At 41.2% G+C, this 27,664-nt stretch overlaps 1 protein-coding gene across 1 annotated transcript in view; it reads left to right on the top strand.

Moving 5' to 3' along the window:
• Positions 1 to 27,056, top strand: part of MEP1A (meprin A subunit alpha) — a 57,406-nt gene extending 30,350 nt beyond the window's left edge. Inside the window, exons 8-16 of the mRNA XM_053905331.1 lie at positions 6,581 to 6,698; positions 10,881 to 11,056; positions 15,590 to 15,811; positions 16,581 to 16,730; positions 19,504 to 19,719; positions 21,038 to 21,511; positions 22,240 to 22,413; positions 22,930 to 23,230; positions 26,251 to 27,056. Coding sequence (XP_053761306.1) covers positions 6,581 to 6,698; positions 10,881 to 11,056; positions 15,590 to 15,811; positions 16,581 to 16,730; positions 19,504 to 19,719; positions 21,038 to 21,511; positions 22,240 to 22,413; positions 22,930 to 23,230; positions 26,251 to 26,407 — 1,988 coding nt within the window. The 3' untranslated portion in view covers positions 26,408 to 27,056. The remainder of the gene's footprint in view (positions 1 to 6,580; positions 6,699 to 10,880; positions 11,057 to 15,589; positions 15,812 to 16,580; positions 16,731 to 19,503; positions 19,720 to 21,037; positions 21,512 to 22,239; positions 22,414 to 22,929; positions 23,231 to 26,250) is intronic.
• The last annotated feature ends 608 nt before the right edge of the window (positions 27,057 to 27,664 follow it).

Raw genomic sequence — 27,664 nt, 5'->3', positions numbered from 1 at the left:
AAGCTGGAAGACAGATGGCCTGAAATAAGGTAGCAACAGTAAAGATACAACAGTGGTTCTTAAGTAGTATCACAGGAGAATCACTTTTAGGGTTAAAAAAAGTTCAGATGCCTGGGCCCAAACCGTTGGAAAAAGCCAACTTACTAGAGTTTCATTTTCGTTTATAATTCTTTTATCAAAGTTAAATTTACATGGACTGAAATTCACAAATCAGTGTAAAAGTCAGTGGCTTTTGATAAACGCATAAACTTATGGAACCCATGCTCCCATCACTCCAGAAATTTCCTGTGTGCATTTCCAGCCAATCTCTACCCCACGCTACAAAGGCACGACCATTCTTTTACCTTATACATTAGTTTTACTAATGTATACTGATTTACCGATTTACTAATGTATACTGGTTTACCGATAAATGGAATCACACAGTATGTACTGTTTTGTATCCAGCTTCTTTTGCTCAACATGTTTTTGAAGATTTTCCATATTGTTGTGGACCAATACTTAATTCTTGTTTTACTACTCAGAAATATTCCTCAGTATTATGGCAGCTGTTTATCCCTTTTTCAGTTTATGGACATTGGGTTGTTTCACATTTGTGAAAGTCTTCTGTACAAGACTCTGATCATTGTGTACAAGTCTTTGTGGATATGTATTTTTTAATTTATCTTGGGCCAATGTCTAGAAACAGAATTGCTTGATCATATGGCAAATATATGTTTAACTTCAATAAAAATGCCAAGCAGGTTTCCGAAGTGGCTGTACCATTTTTCATTCTCACTAACGATGTAGCAGTGTTCCATTTGTTCCACATTTTCAGTAACATTGGCAATGTTTACCTTTTTAATTGTAGCCATTCTGGTGGTTGTAAAATGGACTCTCATTGTGATTTTAATTTGCATTTTCCTAATGACCAATGATATTTCCCACATTGTCATGTGCTATTGGCCATTTGTGTATCTTTTTTTATGAAATGTCTGTTCAACTCTTACCATGATTTTTTAAAAAGTTTTATTATAGTGAATATTTTCTCCCAGTCTATGACTTGCCTTTTTTGTTTGTTTTTTAAGCAGTGTATTGATTTATTAATCTTTTCAAAGAAGCAACTTTTGACTTGTTAATTTTCTCTTGTTTGTCTGCTTTCTATTTTGTTGCTTTTCGCTTTCTTTATTATTTCCTTTCTTCTACTTCCTTCCAGTTTAATTTGCTCTTCTTTTTTATTTTTTATTTATTTATTTATTTTTTTAACGTTTTATTTATTTTTGAGACAGGGAGAGACAGAGCATGAACAGGGGAGGGTCAGAGAGAGGGAGACACAGAATCTGAAACAGGCTCCAGGCTCTGAGCTGTCAGCACAGAGCCCGACGCGGGGCTCGAACCCACGGACCGCGAGATCATGACCTGAGCCGAAGTCAGCCGCTTAACCGACTGAGCCACCCAAGCGCCCCTGCTCTTCTTTTTTTAAAATGAAGGTGGAAATTTATATCATTGATTTTAAAACTTCATTTTTAGAATATAATATAATGCTATATATAATATGGCATCTAAATCTGTACATTTTATTGGAAACTATGCTTTTACTGTTTTTCACAAATTTTGCTATGGTTGTGTCTTTATTAAAATTTAGTTTAGATATGCGCTAATTTCTGTTGCAATTTTTTTAAATCAATGGGTCGGGGTGCCTGGGTGGCTCAGTTGGTTAAGCGTCCGACTTCGGCTCAGGTCACAATCTTGCAGTCCGTGAGTTCGAGCCCCGTGTCGGGCTCTGGGCTGATGGCTCAGAGCCTGGAGCCTGCTTCCGATTCTGTGTCTCCCTCTCTCTCTGCCCCTCCCCCGTTCATGCTCTGTCTCTCTCTGTCTCAAAAATAAATAAACTTAAAAAAAAAATTAAAAAAAAAATAAATCAATGGGTCAATTAGAAGTGTGCTTTTCAATTTACAAATGTCTGTAGCTCTTCTAGTTATTCTATTATTAATTTCTAGTTTAATTTTGTTGAGGTCAGAGAACATACTGTATAAGATTTCAATCTTTTGAAATTTACTGAGACATGTTTTGTGGTCTACCTTTGTAACTATTCCATGTGCACTGGAAAAGAACTTGTATTTGGCTGGTTTGGAGCATGTTATTTTATCAACGTCAAATAGGTCAAGGTGACTGTTGTTCAAATACTTATATCTGCATAGAGTTTTGGACTTATTGTTTTATCTGTTACTGAGAGAGAGGTGTTAAACTCTTTGACTATAATTGCACGTTTGTTTATTTCTTCTTTTTGCACTTGCGTGAAACTGCTCTTCTGTGCAAGCACATTGTCATATCTTGCTAAATTGACTCTTCTCATTTAGAGAAGTTTCTCTTTATGTCTGGCAGTCTTCTCTGTTTTGAAGTCTACTTTGTGTAATTTAAATCTAGCTACACCAACTTTATAAAACTTATTGCTTGCACTGTGCATCTTGTGCAACTTTTTACTTCCAACCTATCAATGTTTTTATATTTAAAGTGTCTCTTTTTCAGACAGTATATATTTGGGTCTTACTTTTTTATACAGTCTATAAACCTCTGAATTTTAACTACAGTATTTGGTGTATTTATATTTAATGTAATTATTGATATCGTTTGATTTAGAACTAACAGTTATTATTTGTCTTTTATTTTTGCTTTTATTTCTTCTTGCCTTCTTTTGGTTAAATCCAAGAATTTAAAATTTCACTTGGGGCCTGTAGTGGCTTTTCAGCTCAATCCCTTTGTATTGTTTTGTGAGACTTTGCAGTAGGGATTACAATTTGTAGACCTAATATGTGACAGTATCCTTAGACTTAATATTGTGCTGTTTTGCATAAAATGTAAACATTTTAGAACAGTATAGTTTCATTTATAACCCTTTCTTTTGTGCTCTTGTTGGCTTATACTTTTCAACTGTATACTTTATAAACCTCATAATACAGTGTTACCATTTTTGCTTTAATCAGTTGTCTCTTAAAGTAATGAATGAAAAAAATTCTCTATAGTTACTTTTACACTTGATATTTCTGGTTCTGTTCATTCCCCCTGGAGATCTGGGTTCTTAGCTGGTGTCATCTCTCTTTAGCCTAATGAACTTTCTTTAGCATTTTTTGTAGAGCAAAACTGTTGGTGACAAATTCTCTTCTTTCTTCAAAATCACCTCCTTTTTGTCTTCATTTTGAAGGACTTTTTTTTTTTTTTTTTTTTACTGGAAATAGAATGTAAGCTGATAGGATTTTTCTTTCTTTCTTTAAAGTTGTAATTATTATCCTTTTCCACATTTTATTATGAAACAACTTAAATATACAAAAAGCTAAAACCATTGTACAGTGAACACTCATATACTCATCACCTACATTATACAAACAACATTCTGCTATATTTGCTTTATCTCATCTATCCATCCTGTCCATCTTTCTAAACTTCTGTCAATACATTCTATTTTTGATACATTTCAAAGTAATTTGCAGGGACCAGTATGCTTTACCCCAAACACCCGAGCATGCATATCTTTAACTGAAATTTAATATTTATTTATAGTTCTTTTTAATGTAAGATGTACAGAGAGTAAAATGCATGAGTCTTAACTGTATAGTTCAATGGGTTTTACATATTACACTTCTACAATGTAAACATATTCATACAACTCCTATTAAGAGCACTTTTATCGGGTGCCTGGGTGGCTCAGTTGGTTAAGCCTCCGACTGTTGGCTTTGGCTCAGGTCATGACCTCCTGGTTCATAGGATTGAACCCTGTGTCAGGCTCTGCACTGGCAGCGTGAAGTCTACTGGGGATTCACTCTGTCCCTTTCTCTCTGCTCCTCCCTCCTCTCTTTCTCTTTCTCTCAAAACAAATAAATAAACTTAAAAAAAAAAGGGCACTTTTATTATCCCAGAAAGTTCTCTCATGCTTTTTATAGTTCTTCTCACCCTTCCAGAAACAACTCCTTTTTTGTTGTTGTTTTTGCCTGTTCTAGAATTTCATAGGAATGGAATCATATTTTACGGGGTTTTTTTTTTGATTACCCAGTAAAATGTCTTTGAGATTCACCAATATTGTTGTGTTTATCAATAGTTTGTTCCTTTTTATTACTGAGTGGCGTTCCATTGTGTGAATAAAGTATATCACAGCTTAAACCAATCTCCCGTTGATAGACAACAGGCATTGATTCTACGTTTGAGCTATGATGACTAAAGCTACTCTGAACATTCTTGTACATGCCTGTTTGGAATATATGCTTTCATATTCATGTCTCTGGTGTAAATATCTAAAAGTGAGGGATGCCTGGGTGACTCAGTCGGTTAAGTATCCGACTTGGCCCAGGTCATGATCTCATGGTTTGTGGGTTCGAGCCCTGCGATGTGCTCTGTGCTGAGACCTCGGAGCCTGGAGCCTGCTTTGGATTCTGTGTCCCCCTCTCTCTCTGTCCCTCCCTGCTCGCACTCTGTCTCTCTGTCAAAACTAAATAAACCTTAAAAAAATTTTTTTAAGTGAAATTGTTGGGTTATAATACAGACATAGGTTTAGCATTGGATCTCTTTCAAAGTACTTGTACCTTTTTACAAACTTCTACAAATGAGGAATGAAAGTTCATTTACACCACTTTCCAACATTCGTTGCTGTTATTTTTTTAAATTTTAGCCATACTGGTGGACATGTAGTGGTATGTAATTGTGGTTTTAGTTTACTCATTGTCATTTTACTTTCTTTTTTATTTACTTATTGTTCATTTGTATGTCTTCCTTTGTAAAATACCTGTTTAAATAGTTTGCCCATTTAAAAGATTAGTTATTTGTCTTTCTTCTTTGAGTTGTAAGAGTGTTTTACATATTCTGGATGCAAGTCTTTCATCAGATATGTATTTTGCAAACATTTTGTCCCAGTTTGTGTCAACTTTCGTGACAACTAAGCTGTCTTGAGTACAAATATTCATATTACAGATGTCACAGAGGATAGGTAAAACTTCATGAAAATCTTTCATGTTGTTGTTGTTACCTGTGTTGCTTTTTATTGTAATTTACTGTAATTTACTGATTATTCCATTGATTATTTATTTAATGACCTTGATCTAATCTTATGACATCTGAACCGTGAATCTCTAATTTGGTAGTTTATTAAATGAAATAGGGTCAGGAAACCATAAAGTAAATACTGAGTAAACTGCCAAGAACTATAAACTCTTTGAGAGAATGCACAAAAGCAAATGTACAATAAATATAATGTAACTCGATATAACATAGCTTAATTTTTAACTTAGAGCCCTACCTTCAATGAGTTGATGGGAGAAAAAAGGACACACACTAAGAAAAACATAATCTCTGTTCCTCCAGAGTATCTTTCCTCCCCACCCCATGCTTATCTTTTGCAATGCCAGCATGTGTGCTTGTTAGGGGACAGGAAAGACATTTGATCTTTGGTCATTGGTCCTAACCTACAGTTTACCAGTAAGCATCTATTGTGCTGGCCTCTTCAGGTCCATTAGGCTTCTGCTGCTTTGGTTCCAAGTTTGGGTTATAGAAATCTTTTCCAGGGGCACCTGCGTGGCTCAGTTGGTTAAACGTCCGACTTCGGCTCAGGTCATGATCCCGCGGTTCAAGTCCGGCATCAGGCTCTGTGCTGACAGCTTGGAGCCTGGAACCTGCTTCGGATTCTGTGTCTCCCTCTCTCTCTTCTCCTCCCCAAATTGTACTCTGTCTGTCTCTCTCTCTCTCTCTCTCTCCCAAAAATAAATATTAAAATTTTTTTTCTTAAAAAAAAGAAAAAAGGAAATCTTTCCCAAGGCTGTTTCCAGCGCTGTTTAGTCTTGTCATCTCTCCAGAAGCTTTGCTGGGAAGCAAGGTAAAATACCATATGCGCTTCTCATGCTCTTAGAGCCAATAAACTTCTCAAAACTCTGCTGTCTTCCTCCAGCAAGAAGGTTATCTTTTTAGACTGCAGTGAGCACCATTCTCACTGCTTCTCTACAAGATACTTTATTCACACAGAAGACAAATGGCTTGCAGTCTTCTGCTCTGCAGCGGGACTTTCCTCAGGCAATTGCACTCAGGATCTCTCTGCTTGAATGGGGAAAGGGGAAGGGAGGAAATAAGGAAGTCAGTTTATAATTTTGTTCAGCTATACATAGGAGTGTATTCTTATTTTGTAGTTATATTTACATTATATATTTAAAGTTTGCACTTAATGTTTTTAAAACAATTTTTTTAATGTTTATTTTTGAGACAGAGAGACAGAGCACAAGTGGGGGATGGTCAGAGAGGGAGACACAGAATCCTTAGCAGGCTCTAGGCTCTGAGCTATCAGCACAGACCTGGATGCGGGGCCCGAACCCACAAACCGGGAAACCATGACCTGAGCTGAAGTTGGACGCTTAACTGACTGAGCCACCCATGTGCCCCAACACTTAATGTTTACATACAGGACTAGTTTTATAGTTGTAGTTTCCAAGGAATCTACTAACTACCGAAAAATATACCCATAGACCTCTGTGGATTTCATGTGGTGGCAAGATTTTCTCTGAACCATGTTATATATATTATCTAAGGTTTAAGTAACGCTCATTGATACTTTTACTGATTTCTGCAGGGCTGAACGCCAAAGGAGCCATTCTTTACGCCTTTGAAATGTTCCGCCTCAGGTCCTGTGTGGATTTCAAGCCCTATGAAGGAGAGAGCTCATATATCATATTTCAGAAGTTTTCTGGGTAAGTATGAAATTTTACAAAGTGTGAAGCGACACATGTCTTTCAAAAGAAGAAACCGGAAAGAAACGGAAAGCGGAATCAAGTCTTGCTCTGTGAATTTTGAAACTATCGTATTTTTAATGTTCTAGATGAAGAATGAGTCGTTTGGCTATGTCTGGGCAACAGGGAGATTTATCTCAATTCTTTTCCTGGGTTTAGGTCATGTTTTAACTTGCGGAGTGTTTTTTTTTTTTTTTTAGGTCAGGTGTATTAAAGTATAAATTATACTCTTTTTATGGTACTGTTTTAAATTATAGTACTCTATTGGGTGGACCTATACATAGAAAAGTTCTATGTACAGTTTTCACTTTGTATTTCTCCTAGGAAATAAATGATATATCAAGAAACAAGCTCTTCTTTCCCAGTGGTATTTATGTCAACAACCTGGGCTAGATGCAGTGGGGAAGCCAAGCTGTCATCTGCTGTGACGGCCCCTCTGTGTCTTTCAGCACAGACACATTTCCTCATGCTGCAGTTCCCCAAACTGCCTCTAGGTGTTGCCTGGATTTGGTTGTCTCGTTCTGACGGTGGTTTTGTTAATCATGGATGGATAGGAGATGGGGAAGGAAGTTAGCATATGATTTAGCCTCTCAAGAAAAAAAAAATATGCAAAAAAATAGCAGTGAAAAAAGTAAAAATTGTGGCGACCACTTAGACACGAGTTCTTTACTTACCTGAGTGCTTTTTTCCTTAGCTCGGACTTTTATTAAAACTGCAATTTATGCACACCTACTCTGGGCCGGGAAGTGTGTTAGTCTCTAGACACAAAGAAGCATGCCGCAGGGTCTTAGATCCCACAAGGTTTACAGCTGGCAGCTGGGGGTGGTGGAGAAAAACAATAGTTATATATGCTAAGGGGAGTGCCGTGGGCCATAAGAGGGCAGAAGCAGGAACTCTCACTTAGCATGTAGTGAAGCATCAGGGAAAGCCACACTGCTTGTTAAATGAAGAGGGGAGAAGGACATAGAGGCAGAAGAGAGGGAGGTACAAAATGGGGGATGGGAAGAGAGGGAGAGAAGCGGGGGGGGGGGGGGGGAGAAGAAGGAAGAGGAAGAGGAAGAGAAGAGAGACAAGAAAAAAGCAAACATAAACACGAATGTGTCTTACTCGGAGAACTCATGTAAGGGGCATGTAAGGGGCAGTGAGATGAGCCGTGGAGCCAGGCGATAAAACGGAAGCCTGGTAATAGACAAACCACGCGTGCGGGAGTGCCCTCTTCTGTGCGTGATTCATTACATGTTCAGTTTTCCATTTTGGAAAGACTGCTCTAGCAACCGTGGGTAAAGAATCGAAGTAGGGGCAAGACTGGTGGCGGGAGACCAATGAAAGAATGTCCCAATCGTCCAGGACAGAAATGAAATGGACGCACACTAAAGAAGAGACAGTTGGAATAGAAAAACGGGAATGAATTTCAAAACAATGAAAACAGGGGGACTCCTCGAAAGCTGGTGGCTAGTTGATGGGAAGGGTTAAGAAGAATGAGGAATCTAAGATTTTTGATTCAGTGACTGCCGGGTGGTTACTTCATTCACTGAGCTTGGGAGTATTGCCAGAAGAACCGCTATCAGGGTAAGAGACTGAATGTGTTCCTGGACATGCTCTGAGGTTCTTGTGGGTCATGTAAGTGGAGATAACCAATAGTGTTCCCACAGTTCCTCTTTTTGTGAAGGAAAAACATGTAAAGTACACCTTGGACCTCACCAAGAACACGGATTTTAGAGTTTCACTGCTTTTGACATGTTCGTTTTGTCCCTTGGCAACCTTTGCACTTCAAGAAAGTACGGAAGCTGGGGTGCTGGGTGGCTCAGTTGGTTAAGTGTCTGACTTCGGCTCAGGTCATGATCTCACGGGTTCGTGAGGTTGGGCTCTTGTGCTGACAGCTCAGAGCCTGGAGCTTGCTTCAGATTCTGTGTCTCCCTCTCTCTCTGTCCCTCCCCCACTCACACTCTGTCTCTTTCTTTCTCTCAAAAATAAATAAACATTTAAAAAAATTTTTTTTTAAGTACCAAAACCTTTAATTATTTATTGAAGGTTTCAGGGAAAAAAGTTCATTTTCTTAACACTTTTATTTCCATTTGTAGCTACCACGGTTTCTCTTTTTTTTTTTCTCTTAAAAATAAAATGAAGCTAATACGATCACTTTCCAAAAGTTCTCTTTCCCCTAGTAAAATTCTCTGGACTTCTTCTCAGTTTGTAACTCAATCCCCAAGCACTTGATGAAGGGGAAGGTCAGTTTTAAGGGATGTTCTTTCTTGTGAAATCTGAGTCTGGGAGATTCTTACTGCCTGTGGCTTAAGTTAGGGGAACGGAAAAAGGAGGAAGAATGGTGAAAAAACTGGACCAAAGGGCCCAAAAACCTTCAAGGCTCTGGTTCCCTGAAGGGGGTGGGGGAGTTAACTGGGCTCTTTCTAGAAAGATAAGGTAAAAGAGTCAGACAGGCAGAGTTGTGGCATTTTTGCAACTTACACATTTCTGTTGGGAGAGGGATGTTTAAAAACAAGATAAATAAGTACTTCCTCTGGATTGTGGGTATTTTGCAGAGTCAACTCTAGTTTGGAATAAAATGCCACCGTCAGAGATGCAAAATGATCATGGTGATGCTTGCATAACTCAATACATTTACAAAAGAGCATTGATTGTATTCTTAAAATTGGTGAATTTCATGGTATGTAAATTATACCTTAAAAAGTTGTTGGAAGATAATTAAGATCTATCTTTGAGTAGAAACCAAAGTCATTAGCATTTGAAGGTATATGATGTTAGCAATCTTGGTGACAACAATGGTGGGTAAGACATTGTGATTGTCATCAAAGAACTTCTAATCCATTAGTCACACTTAAAAGATGGGCGGGGCACCTGGGTGGCTCTGTTGGTTGGACTTCAGACTTCAGCTCAGCTCTTGATCTCACAGGTTCGTGAGTTCAAGCCCCCATGTAGGGCTCTGCGCGCTGACAGCTCAGAGTCTGGAGCCTGCTTCAGATTCTGTGTTTTCCTCTCTCTGCCCCTCCCCTGCTCACACTCTGTCTCTCTCAGAAAAGGATGAACATTAAGAAAAAATTTAAAGTATGAGCAGATCTCTTATTCTGTTGAGCACTGGTTAGAGTATAGATCCTGTTCCACAACTTAAAGCAGACGAGACAATTCGTGGAAAGCTTCAGATTTGCCACTAGAGGCGGAAAGTTGGATTTATGAGAAAAGACAAAAAATAATTGGGAAAAAAAGGGGCAAGAGACTGCACCGTGATGAATTTAGAGAATCTGCCAGCAGTTGCTGAGTCTACTGCTTTCTGTGAGAAGTTATGGGTCCTTCTTCCCCCGAGTCTTTAGAACTGGTAGGCAGCCAGCCCTGTGCTTTCGTAGTGCTGCAGATTGGCCGACAGCCAAAGAAGTAGACTCGTCTCTTTAATGAGGTTCTTTTTCACGATTGTAAAATTGATACCTGCTCATTATAGGAAATTTGGAAATTCATTAAAGTACAAAGGAGAAAAATTTAAATCAACCACAGCCACGACCCAGAGACAACTTAATACTGTGGTACAGAGGCAATAGTGTTATACTGTGGAATGTCCTTTGAGTTTGTGGAGGTGAGAAAGAATGCCAACTTTTACTTTTTTCTACCTGGTGCATTATTAGCATTGATTTGCCTCTGAGTAGGTATCACACTGATAATCGACCATCACTTTTATTTTTTTTTAAATTTTATTTATTTATTTTGAGAGAGAGAGAGAGAGAGAGAGAGAGAACAAGCATGGACCATTGTGGAGGGGCAGTTGGGGGGGGTGGGGAAGCAGAGAGAGAACCTCAAGCGGGCTCTGCATTGTCAACATGGAGCCCAATGCAGGGCTCGAACTCAGAAACCATGAGATCATGACCTGAGCTGAAATCAGGAGTTGGAAGCTTAACTGACTGAGTCACCCAGGGGCCACTGGACCACCACTTTCAAAGACTGTATGTTATTCCCTGCAGGGAATGTTGCTCAGTTAACTAGTCCCCTATTTTGAACTATTAGCTTATGAGAATGCCGTTGACAATTCCTTTTTTAAAATCAAACCTAACTTCCTTCAAATTTGTGTTCTGGAACCCCATGAATTACAGCCAGTTGAGAGTTCTTTAGGAGAAAATCTCCCTCTCCTCTTCTGTAAAGGTGCTGGTCTGAGGTTGGCGATCAACACGTGGGACAGAACCTTTCCATTGGCCAGGGGTGTGACTATAAGGCCATCATTGAACATGAGATTCTCCACGCTTTGGGATTTTACCATGAGCAGTCAAGAACTGACCGGGATGACTATGTGAACATCTGGTGGGATGAAATTCTTCCAGGTGGGTACAGACCCAAGGGAGTTGGGTGGGGATTTACCTTGATCGCTTGTTGGGACCAACCCTGGGATGTCTAAGCCACACCGGTGTGCAGACAGAAGCTTCAGCTAGAGCACAGCGGAGGAAAAGTGTATTATTTGTTGGCCTATTCTGTGGGTGTTGCTCATCTGATCCTAACTGACCCCAGATAAGGGCCTTAGGGAGTGATGTGTGTTGGCTAACTCAATGCCAACTGAAAGTTCATCGGAAGCTTTTGCTTTGTTTCGGTGTTTTTGTTGAAAATCCATCTAGAATGCTATCGTCCTGTCATCGTAAATTGAATTAGGCTTCCGAGGATGTCATGGCCATTTTTCTGGGTGTGAAATCTCATGTAGGTCTAGGAGTCTGCATGAAGTTTAGCTGAACAAAAGATGACTCTAATATATACTCAAGAACTTTGCTGGTGCTTTACCAAATCAATGATAGGTGTTTAAAAACAGACCAAAACAGGGGCGCCTGGGTGGCTCAGTCGGTTAAGCGGCCGACTTCGGCTCAGGTCACGATCTCGCGGTCCGTGGGTTCAAGCCCCGCGTCAGGCTCTGTGCTGACAGCTTGGAGCCTGGAGCCTGTTTCGATTCTGTGTCTCCCTCTCTCTGACCCTCCCCTGTTCATGCTCTGTCTCTCCCTGTCTCAAAAATAAATAAAACATTAAAAAAAAATTAAAAAAACAAACAAACCAAAACAACAACAAAAATGAATTCTTTCATCTGAAATTGTCTCCCCAATTGTGTTAACTCTGGCTGATGATCTGAGTTCTAGTTAGTCAAAATTGACTGGCCTTTCTTCCTCCTGTACCCCTCCTCCCCTTCCTTCTCCTCCTTCTTTCTTACTAAATACCTCTCTTCTCCTGCCCCCAGCCACATTGTGCAAGGGATAATACAGTCTTATTTCACTTATTGTTATGCAGGTATGTTGTTCTAACAATTTCTGTTCTGTTCTGTAGTTTCTTTAGACTTCCTTGGCATTACCTTTCCTAATTGTTTGAGACAACTAAATGGTGCTCTTAGGTATATGAAAAACACTCTTTTATCGAACAGCTTCCCAATGTGCTGGGAAGAAAGCCAATACTGTGTTTCTGAAAACATCTAGTTTTTAATTAGGACTTAGTTCAGGAAGTGGGAAAACATCTTTTTTGGCAGCAATAGATTAATAAAACTTTCATGTATTAAAATGCCTTTACCATTACCAATCGTGGTTTTCACAAAGCAAGTAATTGTCTTATAATTATCTGTTTTATTTAGATACCAGTTTCACATATGGGTTCATATACGGCAGTGCGTCTATAATGATTCGACTCTGAGGGACTCGTCAGAACCATGATTACACATACCCCACATACACTTCCACCCATCCTACCACCCAACCACTGAGCTAAAGTAATATTTTTCTTCGCCCCTCAGTCCAATCTAGAGATATATTAGCAAGTATTCACCCGGACATGAAATAACAGATCAAGTTTAATGCATTTGTCTCCTAGATGTAAGTGTGTTAGAACTGGGTCTGTGTAGGAGGGAAAGGAGAGTGGGGGTCATTGGTCCAGGGCACTGGTAGACTGCCTGTATTTGCCTCTAGGCTTGACTTTCTTACCTCCCTGTACATATACTTGGTTCTGCTGAACATTCAATAAGGATGCAGAGAACGTTCACATTTTTCAGTCTTGGAGAACACAACGGTTAGTGTTTTAATACCATTTTAGGCCAAATGATTTCTCTTTCTCAGAGGGAGCCAACGCATTTGACAGGGTAATTTTCAGACTGGCTCAGCTCTTGGCTGAACATGAATTACTCAACACATGTTGTTTATCTCCTCCCTATATTTTCATATTCTGTATATCTAAATTGCTCACTATCTCTGGAGAACTGTTCTCAAATGAGACATCGAATTAATAAGACAGTAAGGGAGGGCACTATTATTGCTCAGGGTAATTTATAACTTTCATTGCATCTCATCTTTCGTAGATGACTATCTAATTGTTCAACCTAAGAAGATAGTATACTGGCAACGTAGTTCTCTCCCCAAATCCGTCTCTGTTTCCGTCTCCGTCTCTTAAGCCAGAAGTGTGTTTTCTGGATCATTTCTCTCCCACCAAGGAAAGACCTCAATTTCTGAGGTCAAGCAGGATTCCGCAAACTACAGCTTGTGGGTCATATCCACTTGCTCTTGTAAATAAAGTTTTATGGCAACACAGCCATGCCCGTTTATTCACCTATTTCCTATGGTTGCTTTTGTGCTACAATGACAGAGTTGAGTAGCTGTGACAGAGACCACATGGCTCCCAACATCAAAAACATTTTCCGCCCGATCCTTTACACAAGAGATTTGCTGACTGGCCTCTCTGGGGTACAAGATGGCTCCCTCTTCGAGGCTCTCAGCTGCGAGTTCCCTGAAGGCAGGACCTGGCCCATCCTACTCACTGACAGGGGCCACCACCACTTAGCATAGCTCCTCAGATATGGATAGTAGGCACAGCAAAAATGTGTTGAATAAAATTTAAAAAATTACTCAAAACATTTATGTCGTGAAGCATTGTGAAAAGAATCCTTGAGTAGTAAAGAATGAAATGATCTATTCTAACCCGGTGATTTTAGTTAAAGTTAAGGAAAACCTATCCGGTGAATTTGAGAGTGCTTTTCTTAAGATTTCATCACAAGTCACCAGGAGATCCCAGACCAAGCCTCAGTCCTCACACTGGCTGGATGTTCTTTCTAGTTCTATCCCTTAGGGTAGGACAACCTAGGGCCAAGTGTTCTGGAAGGAGTTACTTTCCCCTTCTGTTTGGCTCATTTGTTTCTTACAGTCCTGTGCCACCTTCGAAAATGCTTTGATCCCTTTCAGGTTAAGTCTCCATGAAATCCCATGAATTGGGAGGATGAAACATTGGTATTCTCATTTACAGTTAAAATCAAGTTTTGATCAGCAGGGTTCATGGCTTTTCCAAAAGCATTTAGAGACTCCCTCCAGCACTCGCTAGACCACTTCACGTTGTGCCACTCTTCTTCAATCCTAAATGCATCCACGTTGATGTCTTCGTAAGGTAGTTAAAAACAACTGGATGGGAAACTAGAAAAGGAGAAATACATGAAGACAGGAAGTCACGATTGGGGGAGTTATGAGCCTTCTCATTCAGTTTTCCTGCCACTCCCTAAGAAGGAAATTAAAAATCTGTGAACTTCTCATGATTGCTGCTGAAACAGTACATTCCTGATGGCTAGTGGATTAAAGGAACATCTGATTGGTTTTCTGATTCCAGCATTTCACTCTGCAATATATATTATCTTACTTGTGTTAATCTCATAAAAATATTTTCCTTTTCTATTTTGGACGGAAAGTCAATTTTGCGCTTCCTATTTTATTTTTCTGTCCATGAGGCCATTTCTGGAAAAGGATGTGAACCTTGATTGACAGGATGCCCCTTTCTTGGAAGCTACTGACCTTTCCTTCTGCCCCTTGAATTGACTTTCTAACCTATGGAATTGCTGACCAGGTACAGCTTTTGGTGGATGAGGTAGTTGCTTATTAGCAAGATGTATCAATCCTGAATATTTTTCTGAATTCACAAATTTCCTTTTCCTGCCGTTTGGAACACCTGCCTCTACTTTAATGTTTTATCTTCTCTTTCTTAAAAGCTTATACTGGGGCGCCTGGGTAGCTCAGTCGGTTGAGCGTCCGACTTCGGCTCAGGTCACGATCTCACGGTTCGTGAGTTCAAGCCCCGCATCAGGCTCTGGGCTGATGGCTCAGAGCCTGGAGCCTGCTTCCGATTCTGTGTCTCCCTCTCTCTCTGCCCCTCCCCCATTCATGCTCTGTCTCTCTCTGTCTCAAAAATAAATAAACATTAAAAAAAAATTTAAAAAAAAAGCTTATACGTATACACACACACACACACACATTTATTTATTCATTTATTTGTGAAATGAATCTTTTATGTAAATGTATACAAATATTTAATAAATTGTATGCAAATCTATAAATTAATTATAACATGTGTTTTTATATTATTTTTAAATATACTTTTAATTTTTATAAGTGGATATACTATTATATATTTTTTAATGTAATTAAAATATGATTTGTTAGGGGCACCTGGATGACTCAGTCAGTTAAGTGTCTGACTTTTTTTTTTAACATTTATTTATTTTTGAGAGACAGAGTGAGACAGAGCACGAGTGGGGGAGGGAGAGAAAGAAGAAGAGAGAATCCTAAGCAAAATCTCAACTCAGGTCTTGATCTTAGGGTCGTGATATTCAAGCCTGTGTTGGGCTCCACTCTGGGCATGAAGCCTACTTAAAAAAAATTATTTGTTCCTATTAATTAATAATATGTATTGATATTATGTACATTATGCTAGTATAAAATATGTTAAGTATATATATATATGTATATTTAAATCAAATGTTCATTTTTTCTTTGTGGTCTCTGCTTAAGTATCTAGTCAAAGGGGGCATGACAGGGGAAATGATATAACTAAAAAGGACCTGTCGATGCTCTCTCTGATAGGTTTTGAGCACAACTTTAACACCTACGATGACAGCTTCATCACAGACCTCAACACGCCCTATGACTACGAGTCTTTGATGCACTATGAGCCTTTCTCATTTAACAAGAATGAAAGTGCTCCTACCATCACGGCCAAGATCCCTGAGTTTAACACCATCATTGGGCAGCGCCTGGACTTCAGTGCCACTGATTTGGAGAGGCTGAACCGAATGTATAATTGCAGTGAGTACTGCTGGGTCTGAGAAGTAGGTAATCGAACCTCAACAGGGTTTCCTCTGCTCCCCCAGTTTCCCCTATATTTCCCTTCACTATTCTTTCCTGTTCTAGTGAAGGACAGTGGACAAGCCACATCACCTTAACTTATCGCTAGATTAGAAAAAATGGTAACACCTGCCTCACAGGATGGTTATGAAAATCAATTACGTGGTTGGGTTTTGCAAAGTAAAAGTATTGGACCAATGATGTAAGAAGCTGTAATTGTCCAGCTTCTTTAGCATCCTTTTGAATGGTGCATCATTCTGTAAATCTCAAGATAGGGGACAAGCTTGGAAGTATTTTTTATCCTGCAAAATTCTTTACCCAGAGTAGTTGTTCTAGAGCAATCTACTGCTCAGAGATGGGATGTTTTCTAAAACGACTCTACTAGTCTTGAGAGACACATTCTTTAATTCTGTTCAATATGTATGTACAGAAGACTTACTACATACAAGGATCTACTAGGTACCTCCTTCTTGATCTAAAGGAGTTCTTGGTTGGCATTTATAGCAAAGCATGATGACAGGTCTTTTTATCATCTGACTCTGTGAGGTGGGTAGGGTTGGATCTATGATGGATGTCCTAAGATGTAATAGATGACAGCAGAATTTGCATTTGAGAAAAGTCAAGAAAGTGTGCTGTATCTGAACAATGAGGTCTTTTTAGCACAAGACATCAGGTATTTGAAATAAGAGGACTTAAACTTTAAATCAGGTGACAAAAATATCATTTGCAGCCACAACGCACACCCTTTTGGACCACTGTGCTTTTGAGAAGGCAAACATCTGTGGGATGATTCAGGGGACCAGAGATGATGCTGACTGGGTCCATGAGGACAGTTCTCAGCCTGGACAAGTGGACCACACCTTGGTGGGACAATGCACGGGTGAGTGAAGGCAGAAAGTAGGAACTCTACAGTGGTTCACCAGGTTCAGTTAGGGAATGGCAGCTTACATGTTTTGTCTCAATTGCAATGTTAGTTATCCAACATGGAAACCTGAACAAGCACAAAGAACATTTCTCATATCTTAATTATTAGCTCAACAAAAAGCATGCAGGTTCTGGGCGTGCAACAGAAAGATGCATTTAGGTCATGACAACACTAATACAGACTTGTGGTTGCTAATACATGATTTTGTCAATAAAGGTCATGTCTCTAGAACAGTGCCCTCCAATTGAAGTATAATACAAGTCACATACATAATGTGAAATTTTCTAGTAGCTACGTAAAAAAGAAACGAGAAATTGTCGCTGGCTACACATTTTATTGAACCCGATATATTCAAAATATTGGCATTTTGACATGCTATCAATATTAAAGTTATTAATAAGCTACTCCACACTTTTGTACCAGGTATTTGAAATCTGGTGTGTATTTTACCCTTGTAGCACATCTCAGTCCGGATTGGTCACAATTCAAGTGCTCAAATACCACGTTTGGTAGCCGCCATATTGGATGGCACAGCTTCAGATCGTTCTTAGGTGTGTTTTGTACAGTGAAAAAGTCATAAAGTCAGACGGACCCGGACAGGAAATCTGGCCCCACCACTTGCTAATTGTAACCACAGAAAGTTGTTTTTGTTGGTGCCTTTTTTTTTTAAGTCTTCGCTTTTGTCAGCCTCTCTGAGCATTCCAGGATTTTGACACTTAAGCATGAAGGTGGAAGGAAATAATGCATATAAATCCTCCGGCTGCAGACCAGCAGCTGCCCTCTCTATTTTTTTTATATCTTCCCTTTCTGTCCAGAGGTTCCATTCATTTTTTTTTATTTCTACTTTAGCAGCCTTTTAGTTTGTGCCTGTCTTAGAAAAAAATCTCAACCCTATAGATTATAGTCAGTTTCTAAAGACTAGACTGTTACTGCCTGTGGGAGTTGGTTATATTTCCTTCACAGAAGGGACCCGGCTTGACACTCAGTTGCCAGGCCACTGGGCTCAGAGGTTGTAAACAATTGCCACTCTCCCTCCAGCCTCGGCAAAGGGTGAAAGTCTCTGTCACACATCATATTACTAAACACATAATCTCAAGTGTCCAAAGGGTAATCTAAGTCTGAAGTTCCCTCTAAATTCCCATCAGAGCTTCCCACCCACTCTCTCCCGTGGGCTGGCTGACAGGCCAATGTACAGTTGCAGGCTAAACAGAAGGGTGACCTTCATGTGAGAGGTCCTAGTAACCTAACAGGAACAACGTCCCAGCACCTTAATAGGAAAGGAAAGAAGAAATATCTAAAAAGTTTTATCAGGTTAGCTTGACAAGCCATTTTGCATCTTCCACGGGGGACATTTAATGGGAGTGTATTCCCTCTGCTAGAGGGCACCGGTGGTGGTAAGGTAGATGTATAGACTCAAAGAGCACAAAGGATCCCTTGGGATAGAAGCCACCTCCCATCTGAAACCAGGAGAGATGAATGGGCACCTTCTAGTTAGTGGCAGAGCATGGGCAAGAATTCAGGTGCCCCGATTCCCAAGTCTGAGTTATTGGACTTTCATTTTCTACCCCTCAGTGCACCTGGGTGAAATTCCTCAGCAAGGACCACCTGGAGACCCTCTTAGCCGTGTGACCTCTTGTATTTGACCCAAGCACTCAGTAATTCACAACGCAGACAATTCAGGCTAGTAAGTTCAAGTACTCAGAAGAACATGCAAGAAAATATCATGTTTCCCGATATAACATTAAAGCCATTATGATATTGTTAAGCTTTGTAGAAAGCTTATTTAACCACTGATGCTTGCTGCCATTGGGGAAGGTACAGTGCCCCATGTATGACGCTGGATGAAGTGGAGAGTCATATTGCCAAAGTACCTAGAACTGTACTAGAAGCTCACTTCGTTTGTACTTTGTGAGATATTTTGAGTGGGATGTTTGGTAAGAAGTTGAACCCTATGGTACAGCTTGAAGGACTTCTTTATATGCAAGAATTGTTCTTTGTGGTTGACTTTGATGTGCTGATTTTCCATATGACATATTCCTTGAGCTGCCTGCTTCTTTTGGGGGAGAGAGTTCTAAGCTTTAGGAGTTGGACAAATCCCAGCCTAGTTACAAATACAGACATTTTGCACCCTCCTTTTCAGTGTTCTTTCGAAGCTTTCCTTACAGGCAGGAGAAATCTTCAACTAGTCTCCCTAATATGCCTCGAATGCCCCTTCTTAAGGCACAGTAAGTGTGATTCTTTACCATCAATAATACATCCAATTGCAGGCTAGAAACAGGTGAGACTGAATCTTTATTATCATAAATATTTAAATTCCAGTTTCCAAATATGAGGAGCACACAGTTTGTTATACAACCGGGAAGTCAGCTCTTTTCCTTGGAATGAATCTCTAATTCAAACAAGAAAGCCAATGAGGAAGATAGAATTCATCTCAGAGATGAATTTGCTTGAAGCCCATGTCTCCTTAAGTCAGAGGTATACATTTCACAAGCCTGGGGACAAAGGCATCAGAGGAGGCACTGGGGAGCTGGGGCTTTAGCTGGGGAGTCAGTTCATGGAGACACAAAGGAGACTTACTGACAAGCCATCTTTGTTCATTTTCCCCAGTAGAGTTCTAGCTTGTGTTGCCTGGATGATGGCCATTGTTCACTATTTCACTTGGCTGGCATCCACGGCCGCCTGGGGTGTGGGCAGCTGGAGATGGGTCATTGGGGTGCTCTCGCCACAGGTGCCGGCTACTTCATGCACTTCAGCACCAGATTGGGGGTGGCAGAAGAGGCAGCCCTGCTGGAGTCACGGATTCTTTACCCAAAGAGGAAGCAGCAGTGCCTGCAATTTTTCTATAAAATGACAGGAAGCCCTTCAGATCGACTCGTCATCTGGGTCAAGAGGGATGACAGCACGGGCAGCGTTCGCAAGCTGGTCAAGGTGCAGACCTTCCAAGGTACCTAGAGACATTCATGCAGGGGCTGATTTGGCTTAAATCTGGGATCCTGCTCCTTCTTCCCCTTTCCCTTCCCCTTCTGTTGCTCCCTTCCCCCCCACCTCTTTGTTCCTTCTTCTCCTCTTCTTTCTCCTCTCCCTCTTCTTCCTCCCTTTTCCTGCACCTCCCCACCCCCCCCCACCTGCTCTTCTAAGAGCCCAGCATAATGTCTGGTATGTTTTAACCCCTCAGTGAATATTTTAACCACTCAGAAGTCAGAAATAGCATCAAAAATTTAAGTGAGGCTGAAATACACTTTTGCAAGAGGTCCTAGACCCTCAAGATCCTTTCTGGTTTCTTACGCTGCCCAGCACAGGACCCCATGTTCTAGAATGACCTCACTTCTTACTCAGTTCTTTATTCAGAATTATTACTTCCAATTCAGTCTCAGGAAAAAAGCAAGTAGACCTAATTTTCACTAGAATGTGAATTATCTGGATAGTAGCAACCCTGATTGTATTATTTGCTTCCTGAAAGAGGATGGATCCCCTACTTGGTGGAATTTCAGATAATATGGAAAACAGAAAAAATTAGGTGTTAGTGGGTGAGTCGGTTCTGCATAGGGGAGATCCAGCTTGTCCTGTATGTGAACATTTAATGTAGAGTCTGTCATATATCTCTCTAGCATCAAGTCATAGGTTGGACCATATGAAGTTGCCATTATTTGACTTTGAGTTTACAAAATGATTGTTTTATATGGTTCAGACTAATATTTAGGTATTCAGTGCAAACATTAGGGGCTGGGGTGCATTTATACCATGAGACCCATGGGGAAACACAGAACCTATGGAATTTAATAATAATGGAAAACAAATTCTGGTTAAGATTTGAGTATGAGGGGTGTCTGGGTTGCTCAGTTGGTTAAGCATCTGACTTTGGCTCAGGTCATGATCTCGCTGTTTGTGGGTTCAAGCCCTGTGTCGGGCTCTGTGCTGACAGTGTGGAGCCTGCCTGGAATTCTCTCTCTCTCCCTCTCTCTCTGCCTTTGCACTCTCTCTCTCTCTCTCTCTCTCTCTCAAAAATAAATAAACTTAAAAAAAGATTTGAATATGCATGTGAAAATAAATTATAGTGTATCTTTTTACAGTTATTTTCCTTCAGTAGGTATGTGACTTTGGAGAAGTTCCTTAACCAGTTTATAACAGTATCTACCTCATAGGGATGCTATGAGGATTACATTAGATAATTCATATAAATCTCTTGGCCTGGCACCAGATTCATAGTCTGTGCTCAATAAATGTTGGCCACAGTTGTCACCAACCTTATTCTCTGTCCTTAGGAGATTTGGACCAAAATTGGAAAATTGCCCATGTGACACTTAGAGAAGAAACGAAGTTTCGCTACCTTTTCCAGGGCTCAAAAGGTGACCCCCAGAACTCAAATGGGGGAATTTACCTAGATGATATCACCCTGACGGAAACCCCATGCCCCACAGGCGTTTGGACAGTACGGAATTTCTCGCAGGTCCTTCAGAGCACAGTTAAAGGGGACAAGCTCCTGAGTCCTCGATTCTACAATTCAGAGGGATATGGTTTTGGGTTGACTTTGTACCCTCATGGCAGAACAAGCTACAGTCCATCTGGCTACTTAGGAGTTGCTTTTCACCTGTGCAGTGGGGAGAATGATGCTATCCTGGAGTGGCCAGTGGAAAACAGACAGGTGATAATGACAATACTCGACCAGGAACCCGATGCCAGGAATCGAATGTCCTCAAGCATGGTGTTCACTACCTCTAAGTCCCAGACATCTTCGGGTAGGTGCTCTAAGATCTGCCACTCGACCCAAAAGGGCCAACAGATGTGGTTCCCATCCGTGTACAAGAGGTCAACACCTCCTCTCACATTTCCTCTTCGGGTGTATCAACAGCATAGTCATGTGGGAATAGTAAGCTGAAAATGTTCAATGTCATTGTATCTCCCTTCTCTTTTCAGAATTTACTCTTCAAGCATTTATTAAGGATGTGCACTGGGCCAAACTCAGTGCCCTGTACCCAGCATAGAAGCAAATCAGGCAGTTCCTGCTTCGTCTAACTCAGTCTGAATGAGAGAACAGGAACTGCTAATCATTTATCAAATACTCAGAATTTCCTAGCCTCTGTGCCGAACTAATGCACTGACTCCTAAAATATTAGTGATCGTCAGCATGTCAATGAAACAAGGTTGTAAGAAATGCACAGACTTTTTAATTTTCAAATGAAGAACCTTAAGCCTTAAAAGGAAGAGGCTATCGCCATCCTGTCTTTCCCTCTTCACTGAGGAAGTGACCTAGTAATGGACAAATGACCATTCAGAGCTCTGGTTCTCTGCCCCTCCCCCTTCCCAATTCTGAGTTTTGATTCTCCTGGAAAGCATAAATAATCTGATTTTTTCCAACTTGGTTTTTTTTTTTTTCTCTAAGAAAGCTCTATATACTCATTAAAGACAAGTTGGAGAGTGAAGTATAAAGAGGTAATGTGATGTTATGTTACCTATAACTTTGCAGCCATAAATGACTCCGTCATCTGGGACAGGCCGTCCATTGTGGGATCCTATCATAAGGACTGTGATTGTTTTAGAAGCATCGACTGGGGCTGGAGTAATTTTATCTCCCACGAAATGCTAAAAAGGAAGAGTTTCCTTAAAAATGACGACCTTATAATTTTTGTGGACTTTGAAGGTACTTTTCCTGATTTTCCTGAATAACTAAACCTATGTTCTGGGGCTTCTACTGATTTTACACCGATTTTTAAGCATCTCATGGGGGATAGGGATTGTTTTGAGGACCAGGTTAAAAAAAAAAAAAAAAGATGTGCTCTAGGAGAGCTATTGCTCAAGGACTCTCATCTTTATTTTAACTGTCCTTGGGAGGAACTAAAACTTCAGTGTCATCTTTTTTTGACAATTTATCAAATATGGCAGTTTGTTGACTTCAGTTTAGTTTGGGTCAGTGTATCTATGCTAGCTTGGTGCTTCTTTTTCAAGCTGGATAAATAAAAATGTGATTGCATTACTTTGAAAAGAAAAACAGCTAGCATGCGAATCAGCTGGATTCAAAGCCACCTCTCCATGGCACTGAAGGTGATGTCCACGAGGGATAGAGGTGGCCCAGGGAACTTTCTCCAGAAGTGGAAGTTAATTGTAGTCAGATATTAAGTACAGATGTTCCTCACTGTCCTTTGTCTAATTCCTCAAGATATAACCCACCTTCTCCAGACTGAAGTTCAAATTGAAGACACAAGGCTGATTCCCCAAGGCCTCGTTCTCCAGGGCCGGGAGCAGCAGACCTCAGAAGAAGGCACAGGAAAGGGCTTGTTAGAGAAAGCCCTACCCAGCAACCTGGACCAGGGGCAGCCCAGCCGACCGAAGCGGTCAGTGGAAAACACAGGCCCCTTGGAAGACCACAACTGGCCCCAGTACTTCAGAGACCCATGTGACCCAAACCCTTGCCAAAATGAAGGCATCTGTGTGAACGTGAAGGGGATGGCGAGCTGCAGGTAGGCTCCCTGGCCATGTTGGGTGGGGGGCAGGCGGTGGGTCAGCAGAGGTGAGCCCAACATTTGCTTCCCCCTGGTAAAAGGTTAGGACAATGACTACATCCGATGGTCAACTGGACGTGGCAGTCCCTGACTCCACAAAGCTGTGCTCTGAATCAGTGGGCCTGTGCTGTCGGGGCACAGAAGGGGTCCTGCCAGGGCAGAGAGGTCCCACATCTCCTATCTCTTGATGTTTATCCCTTCCCCCGCTCTGGGATGTGATCAACAGGGTCTTGACTGTTGTGATTTTGAACTCCACTGCAGCGCTCACAAAAGTTCCAGGGACTTTCTACTCCATGACCTACCTCAGTGGGACTTAGGGCCAAGCTTATGTTTACTGACTGCCAATGTTGTTAATTATGATTTCTGTTGTCTGTTCTGTTGTACTATTTTTATAGCTATGTTTTTAATAATAGTAATGAGGACATCTGATATTTTTTGACTGCTTGCTCTGGGTCTTGGGGTCTCCTGAGTAGTAAACATACATGCTCTAAATTATTCGTCACATCCACCCTGGGACATAAGGACCCCCCTTATCCCCATTTGGTGCTTAAGGGAGCTGAAGTTTAGAGAGGTTAAATAATTTGTCTAAAATTACCCAGACATCAAATCCTGAAGCTGAGACTTGCATCCAGGTCTGTCTGTCTGCACAGTTCGCTGTATTTAATTGTCCTTTTTATAATGTTTGTTTTTTGCATAAAATATTTCATGAGAGGATATACATGAGGACAGAAGCATCGATTTCATCTGGCGGGATAGTAGCAGAGGTAGCGACCAGTCTGCTCGGCTCAAAATACCTACGTTTCTTCGGAGTTCTTTTCAATCTCCACTTTGTTTCTTCTTCTGTAAACTCTTAGTTTGAAATAATTTTAGATTTACAGGTACATTGCGAAAATACCGCAGAGCTCCCCATTCCCTAATGTTCACACCTTACCTAACCACAGTACAATCAACAAAGCCAAGAAATGAACATTAATGCAACAAAATAGTGTTAACAATAGCATTACACCAAACCACAGACCTTATTCAGATCTCTGCAGTCTTTTCACCAATGTCCTTTTTTGTTCCAGGATCTGGCGTAGGGCCCCACAACATACTTAGTTTCACGTGTCCTTAAGCCTCCTTCAGTCTAGGACAATCCCCCAGTCTTTCCTTCCCTTTCACTACTTTGACAACTTTGAAGAGTGCTGGTCAACTATTTTGTAACTTGTTCCTCAATTTGCATGTATCTAATGTTTTGTCATGAGTAGCTTGAGGTTGTACATTTTTGGCAAGAGTCGGGACACCTGATGCCAATGGGCGTTATGCCTGGTGCTTCTAACCTTGATCATGTGGCCAAGAGGTGTCCGTTCCTTACTCTGTTGCTAGTATATGTCTTAGGAGAGACATTCAGAGATCATGCAGCATCCTGCTTTCCTAAATTCCTCATCCACTGATGTCAGTGCCCATCGGTGAAACCGCAGCAACAATACCTCTGTAATATTCCAATGGTGATTTCTCATTCCCCCCAATCCGTCCGCATTCATTAAGTGACATTCTTCTGTAAAGAATAACTGTCCACTCCTCACCATTCATTTATTCATGCAATTACTTATTTCTATTGCTAGGGACACACAAATGTTGATTTTATTCTATGGGCTATAGTTCCATAATGCCAGTATTTCTTATATTGCTCATATTGTCCCAGCCTTGGCCTTTGGGAGTCCTTCCAGACTGGCTCCTGTGTCCTTTTTGCACACACTCATTTTTCCATGAACACAATTTTACCTTCTGGCACCACAGGATACTCCAGGCTTATCTTTTACTTTCCCTGTCCCAGCCCTGGAACGAACCGCTTTTCCAAAGAGCCCTGGTTCCTTTTATTGGAGAATGTCCTCCTTGTAGAGGACTCCACAGCCATGGGTCTGCACTGCTTAGCTGATAGGTCCCTGGATGCCAGATTTCCATATTTCCCAACTGGCTTCCTCCTCAGAGTAAGGAAAGCCAGTGGTTTCCACTTGTGTGTCACCCTCTGCTAAACCAAATGATGCCTTTTCCACAAACCTACAGCTTGCGGTATAAGCTCCTCTAAGGTAATGCGAGGGAATTAATTAAACTGTATTTGGAGGGGACTGGGCCAGAAGAAAGATTGAATGAACTTGCTGTTATGCACTGATTTTTAAGAAGCCAACGTCTAGTTTGGAGGAAGATAAAATAGTCCCGGCATTAGTAAAAGCAGTCTGTGACTTCTGATTGTCACATTCCACTCTGTGATTAGACTTTGTGGTGAGGAGATTGTTTGAAACAAAGGCTAGAATGGCTGCCATGGAAAGGATGAAACATCCCCCTCAATGCCCTGCTTCTGAGGTTAGTTGATCTCTGTACCAAATGACATTAAAAAACAAACAAGCAAACCCAGGGGGTGGCCATTGTGTGCCTACTGCGTACCAAACATGACAATAAGCACAACGTGCTCACGATCTGGCAAATTTCAGGGCAGCCTGGGATACAGGTGACAGGATGCTCACGTTACAGCAACATTCAAATTGATATTGTTGGAAGATCTTAGGCTCCCACCAATGCACTGAGCCAGACTCTTTCTGGAGAATTTCCCCTGTAGCTTATAGTCCGAGCCAGCGTGGACAGCGTATTCTTCAAGTACCCCAAACCTTCCTCCTAAGCCTTGCATGTGGTGGCCAAGAGTCCCCGGTCTGGAGACAGACCTCTGGAAATTAGGCTTTTAAGTGTGAAACACTAACCGTGTGACCTTGAGCAAGTGATTTAACCTTTCCTGAAAGGACAGGATAATAAGAATAAGGGTAATAAGACAATAAGGATAATAATAAGGATAATAAGAAGGGCCTGGGAATAACTACCACCTCCTAGGGCTGTTACAAGGTTGTATCGACTCATGCAAAGCCTGGAACGGGGCCAGGCACGTGGAGCCGCTCCGCTGGAGGCTCGGGTGGCTCCCACACTCCTCCTGTGTCCTGTTCCCCTAGGTGCGTCTCCAGCCAAGCCTTCTTTTACACGGGGGACCGCTGTCAAGCCATGCAGGTGCACGGCAGCCTCCTGGGCCTGATGATCGGAGGCACAGCCGGCGTGCTCTTCTTGACCTTCACCATCATCAACATCCTGTCTCAGAAGCCAAGGCAGTGACACGCCTGCTGACAGCAGCCAGATCACAGAAGCACCTTTGCTACTTCAGACCTTCCTTTCTGGGCCTCAGCACAGTTTGGGGCAATTTTTAGCAGCCTTGCTTTGAATAGGCCTCTAGCCTCCGGTGCGGCCATAATGGTTCTTCTGCCCCTGATTCCCACATGGTTCTGTGACCCTACCGTGTGCTCCGAAGGGATCTAGCGTGTCCTGGGACAGCATCCACGACACTTCAGTGCGAATCACTTATTTAATTGGCTGTCTTTCCCGTAGACTGTAAGCTCCATGTGGGCAGGCCCTCATTTATCACGTTAGCTCCAATGCCTGGGGGCACACCTGGCTGGCACATCATGAGGACTCAATAAATACGAATGAATGAAATACTAATGAATGAAGAGCTAAGTTATAGAAACTCTCACTCCTACTGCAGATAAAATAGATACAGTGATACTTGTATGTCATTTATATTAAAATCAAATACTTATTTTTCATCAGACACCATAGTACTCAATACACAATAGTACATCAGACACAATAGTGTCGTGGGTGAGAGGAACATTCCTCCTTGCAGCAGACTTAATGGCATTTGCTTTCTTCCTCCTCTGATTCTAAAAATAGGTCTTTAATAAATTCAATAAATATTGAGTCGGTACCTTCTGTGTGTCCAGCATTGCATGTAAATTTGTGTGTGTATGTGTGTGTGTGTGTGTGTGTGTGGAGAGGGAGGGTTGTCCAAAGCTCCCTCAGATTTGTTTAAGTTTAAAGTATATTTTATATACTGTTCATGTATAAAATTACTATATTAACAAACAGAAGGCATCTGGTAGAAGAAAGTTAAAATTTTTTTAATGTTTATTTATTTTAGAGACTGAGAGGGAGAGAGAGAGGCTGAGTGAACAGGGAGGGGCAGAGAGAGAGGGAGACACAGAATCCAAAGCAGGCTCCAGGCTCCAAGCTGTCAGCACAGAGCCTGACGTGGGGCTTGAACTCACAAACCACGAGATCATAACTTGAGCCGAAGTTGGACGCTTAACTGAGTGGACCACTCTGGCACCCCAAGAAAGTTTTAAAGAAGTATTTTTAGACGCCCTTTCTTTCTGCAGTTCCTAAGGAGATAAAACTGTCTGGTGCAAGAAAGTTACAAGATAGGTCAAGCCAAAGGAAAGCTGAGATTCCCATCCCCAGTTGGCACAGACACCACAGAGGGCTGGCTCTGGATGTTTAATAAAGGAAAATACATCAAGGAGCCTGAGTGGTCCA

Source organism: Panthera pardus, unplaced genomic scaffold, assembly GCF_024362965.1.
Source record: "Panthera pardus isolate Hobbes unplaced genomic scaffold, ASM2436296v1 HiC_scaffold_17, whole genome shotgun sequence".
NCBI classification, from domain to species: Eukaryota; Metazoa; Chordata; class Mammalia; order Carnivora; family Felidae; genus Panthera; species Panthera pardus.
This window is presented reverse-complemented; position numbering and strand designations above follow the sequence as displayed.